The sequence below is a fragment of the Parus major genome, chromosome 23, assembly GCF_001522545.3.
Source record: "Parus major isolate Abel chromosome 23, Parus_major1.1, whole genome shotgun sequence".
Taxonomy (NCBI): Eukaryota; Metazoa; Chordata; class Aves; order Passeriformes; family Paridae; genus Parus; species Parus major.
Window position 1 is genome coordinate 477,750 of NC_031791.1, and position 4,816 is coordinate 482,565.

The 4,816-nt window shown below is 51.5% G+C and overlaps 1 protein-coding gene across 1 annotated transcript in view; it reads left to right on the forward strand.

Annotated features, from left to right (window-relative positions):
- The window catches only part of WDTC1 (WD and tetratricopeptide repeats 1), a 25,591-nt gene that overhangs the window by 8,331 nt on the left and 12,444 nt on the right, over nucleotides 1-4,816 (forward strand). Inside the window, exons 3-7 of the mRNA XM_015649042.3 lie at nucleotides 756-839; nucleotides 1,854-1,900; nucleotides 3,048-3,159; nucleotides 3,547-3,734; nucleotides 4,342-4,524. Coding sequence (XP_015504528.1) covers nucleotides 756-839; nucleotides 1,854-1,900; nucleotides 3,048-3,159; nucleotides 3,547-3,734; nucleotides 4,342-4,524 — 614 coding nt within the window. The remainder of the gene's footprint in view (nucleotides 1-755; nucleotides 840-1,853; nucleotides 1,901-3,047; nucleotides 3,160-3,546; nucleotides 3,735-4,341; nucleotides 4,525-4,816) is intronic.

The window sequence follows — 4,816 nt, forward strand, 5'->3', positions numbered from 1 at the left end:
CCCCAGCTCTCCCCCCGTGCTGCTGGTGCCTTGGGACGGGCTCTGCAGTGGCAGAGTTCTCCTGGGCAGCTCTGGTCCAGTGCTGCTGTGCTCAGGATTGAGTCCTGCTGCAATCCTTGCCAAGGGGTGGTAACAGGCATTCCCAAGTTGTTGCACAGCTTCTGTTTGAGGCCCAGGGTAGGGTCAGCTCACTCTGCCTCAGTCTGGGCCTCTCAGGGCTGGTTTTGGCTCCCCAGCTGGAGCCTGGCACTGAGGTTCACGGCCTTGGAAATCAGTTCAGGGGCAAAGATTAAGATCTGCCCACCTGGAGATGTTCAGAGGATGGGGAGGCTGGAGAGGGACTTGTCACAAGGATGTGTTGTGGTGGGAGAATGGAGAATGGCATTGAGCTGAAGGAGGACAGGGTTCAATGGGGTATTGGGAAGGAATTCTTCCCTGTGAGGGCAGTGAGGCCCAGCACAGGGTGCCCAGAGCAGCTGTGGCTGCCCCTGGATCCCTGGCAGTGTCCCAGGCTGGGTTGGCTGGGGCTTAGAGCAGCTTGGGATGGTGGAAGGTGTCCCTGCCATGGCAGGGGTGGCACTGGAAGGGTCCCTTCCCACCAAAACCCTTCTGGGATTCTGTGACTCCCTACTACAGAGCAGGCTGTGGACACCCCAGTACCTGGAGTGATTTTTAAACTTCAAGAATCTTCCCTGCAAGGGAGGAAGGAGTGTTGTGCTTGCTGTGCTCAGTGTGGTGCTTGTTTGCTCCTGCAGGAGAGGGGAGCGCTGGGCTTCGAGCGCCACTACCACGTCACCGACCCCTTCATCCGCCGCCTGGGGCTGGAGGCTGAGCTGCAGGTGAGTGTCCAGAGAGCAGAGCAGATCCCTGCTGTGCACCTTGCTGCAGGACTGTCTGAACTTCTCTGCTTTATGAGGTAAATACTGATTTCTTGGACCCCCAAACTGCATTAGAGCCAGGAGTAGCTCAGTGAGGGCTTTCTGTGCTGCCTGGGGCACCCACAGGAGAGCCCTCAGCAGGGTGGGCACCACCTCCTCTCAGCACTGGTACCTGAAGAAGACATTTGTCAGCTGTCCAACATACTCAGCTCTACTGGGATCCCTGAGGAACAGGTTGTAGTACAGTCTGATGTACCATAGAAAGGTTTTAAGATTATACAGAATATTCTGAGTTGGAAGGGACGCACAGGGATCATCGAACTCTCAAGTGAACATCCCCATCTGGGGGTCAAACCCACAACCTTGGCATGATCAACACCCTGCTCTACCCCACTGAGCCAGCCTCTAACACAGATTATCTTGGTTTGGGAGAGAAAAGGGTTCTTTTGTCCCCCTTTTCAATCACATCTCCCACATCAAGTGCTGCTCAGCACTCCCCCACGTCGTGGTGCAGTCGTTGGTTAATGTGGATGAAGATGGATGATGTAGTCACCCAGCAGCAAGGTGCTTCTAACAGAGCTATCAAAAGTGCATTTTCCCTGTGTTCCCAGAGTGCCTGTACATGTAATTTGTCAGCCTAGCCAAGGGCTTTGGAAGCAAAGTCACCTTTCCATGTGTGCAGCAGGATTTCAGCTGTAGCCTCTGAGACTAAACTGCCATTTTATTCAACACTACCTTTTTTCATTTGTTTCATTTTGCCTTTTCTACCCCAACTGCTCTAGCATGTCTGTTTTTTCTGGAGGTGCTTATCTGCCAAGTGTGTGGAGCTCTTTGCAGGGTTGGAATAAAAAACCCTGCTTTTAGTGGACAAAGTTATTGTTTGTGAGGAGCTCGCTGTGTCCTTGTCTTAGGATAGCTGTGTTTGATACTTCTGAGGTTTGAGTAACACCATCTTCCCTTGCCTCCCTCCCTCAGGGTCACTCTGGGTGTGTCAACTGTCTGGAATGGAATGAAAAAGGAGAGTAAGTATGTGGCTTCATCTGGGGAATCAGCAAAGCCATAACCCCAGGTTTTCCCAGGAGGAGGATGTAGGTCATGTTATCATAAGCAGCTGCTTCCCATTTCTAGTAAAGTGGAGCTCAAGCTCAAATTTTGAGCTGTAGTAGAGCTCACGCTTCAAAAGAAGCTTTATTTTGTTAAATATATCTGGATATTATTAGAAATGCCCCTTTAGTGAGTTCAGAAGGGAAATGGTCAGACTAAGAAGTGGAGATTGAGGGCTGCTTCTCTTCTCTTAAGTGGTTTATGGATTATAATGGATCTTTAGGATTTGCCCAGCTGGTGGTGACATTTCCCCACCCCCTTCACCACGCTGTTTAAAGCTGCTGCTGGGGGACAAATGTCCAATGGAAGGAGGTAGAGAATTCACCCCTGGAATTTTAGAGGGAAACTAAAGAGTGACTTCCAGTTACCAAGTGGAATGAAGAGTTTCTGTGTGAGAAATGAGTGGATTGGAGGAGGAGTGGGTATTTCTACACATGCCTCTTATAACATCCAAAGTGTGCCCTCTGACACTCTTCAGAATTATTTACCAGTGAAAATTCCATGTGCCTGACAGAGAATGGCTACAAGGAAATCCAAGTTTAAAAGAGCTGAGGGTTGCAGATGTAAGATTCCTTTGGTTCAGATGCAGATGGATGGACAAGGCCAGGAGCACCTTGAAATGACTTTAAAAGCAGTTTGTGGTTCACCCCATGAGCCCTGGGACTGCCTGGGCACTTCTGGAGCCTGGGAATGGATGCCTTGGCTGGGCTTCAGAGGTGATGTAGAGCAGTTAATAATATAATAATTACAGCCAGGGTAATAAGGGAGGTGCAGGGCCTGTGTTTTGTTGTTGAGCAAACCCTCCAGTTTCCCATTGCAGTCTGTGTGAGTTGCTGCAGCCAGCTGTGTTTCCTGTGGAATTGCTGTGTGTCTGCCTCAGCTCCTGGACCTAGCTGAAGGGATGGGTGCACTGTGAGCAGCAGGAACAGCTGAGGGAAGAGAGGAAATGGGCTGGTTAAGGCTGAATTAACTTCGTGGATATCCGTGGTCACACAGCTCCACGGACCCAGGCACGGGGTGGAACAGCAGAATTCATGGTGAATATTTGTCTCCTGCTCCTTTTAGCTTGTTGGCCTCTGGCTCTGATGACCAGCATACCATTGTGTGGGATCCTCTGCACCACAAGAAACTCCTCTCTATGCACACAGGACACACTGCAAACATCTTTTCTGTCAAGGTATGTGCTCAGAAGGAATGAGCAGCTAACACAAACAGCGACCTGAGCAGTAACAGGATAAATCCTTGCTGGGAAATGTTTTTCTGCAAGCAGCTTCCTCCCAAAAAAGTTTAATATTTATAATTATGGGGAAAAAGATTAAATCTAATATTGCACTTAGTTTATGCAGATCCCAGGCTTATTCTCTTTGTGAATTGGGAGGAAATGGTTGTAGCAAATTGGGATGTGTGATGGAGATTCTCCTGTGCTGTGGCTGGTGACTCTTGAGTGTGCATACTGACCTGTATAAAGGGGTCAGCTCACGTTCCTGAAGCAGAATTCCTGCCAGGGTGTCCCTGTGAGCAGCCTCAGTGCTTCTCCAGGTGAGCTGCAATCCCTCTCCCGCAGTTCTTGCCGCACTCGGGGGATCGGATCCTCATCACTGGAGCTGCGGATTCCAAGGTGCACGTCCATGACTTGACTGTCAAGGAGACTGTGCACATGTTTGGAGATCACACCAACAGGGTGAAGCGGATTGCCACGGCTCCCATGTGGCCAAACACCTTCTGGAGTGCAGCAGAAGATGGCTTAATCAGGTACAGAATGGTTTGGGTTTGGGAGCCATCACGACGTGTGCTGTGCACAGACCTGAAGAGAGGCTGTCCTCAAACTGGAAAGATTTATCTTGTAGAGTCATAAATACTCTCCTCAGCTCCTCCATTTTCCTCACTGCTGGAAAGGGAGGAAAGGAATAGGTCATGACTTGGGAGCTTAATTTGAAACTTGAATAAGTCTGTGCACATTATAGATCTGCTTTTAATGACTACCCTGGTACTGAGGCCTGCTGTGTGTTGAGCTGAGGTGCTCCCAGTGGCACAAATGGCTGTTGTCCTTGTCCTTGGTGTCATCTCTCTTAGCTGTGCCAGGGGAGGGTTAGGCTGGATGTTGGGAAAAGGTTCTTCCCCCAGAGGGTGCTGGGGCCCTGCCCAGGCTCCCCAGGGAACGTCACAGCCCCAGGGCTGCCAGAGCTCCAAGAAGGTTTGGACAGCGCTCTCAGGGCTGGGATTGTTGGGGTGTGTGTGTGCAGGACCAGGAGCTGGGCTGGTGATCCTTGTGGGTCCCTCCCAGCTCAGGACATTGTGTGAGTCTCTTGCTGCTGCTCCTGTTAGCCGTGGTGTGTGTGCCTCACCCATCCCTCTGCAGGCAGTACGACCTGCGGGAGAACAGCAAACGCTCCGAGGTGCTGATAGACCTGACAGAGTACTGTGGGCAGCTGGTGGAGGCCAAGTGCCTGACAGTGAACCCCCAGGACAACAATTACCTGGCCGTGGGGGCCAGCGGGCCCTTTGTGCGGCTCTACGACATCCGCATGATCCACAACCACAGGTAACAGCACCCGGCCCTGGGGGCAGATTCCTGCTGCAGGGGTCTGCTCTGGGCTCTGCTGGGAGGAGGGACTTGCAGGGGTCCAGCACTCACCTGTTCCTGGGAAGTTTTGCTCTGCTTTTTCTATCACCCAAAGTCTTTTTGATGAGTACACCGGGGTGGTGTGACCCCACAGCTGCGTGGGCAGCAGGCCTTGTCCTCGTGGAGGGGCAGGAAAAGCCAGTGTAGGTGCAGTGCAGATGGCTTCCAGCAGCAGAATGCTGTGCTTGTCATAAGGCTGTTCCTCTCTCTG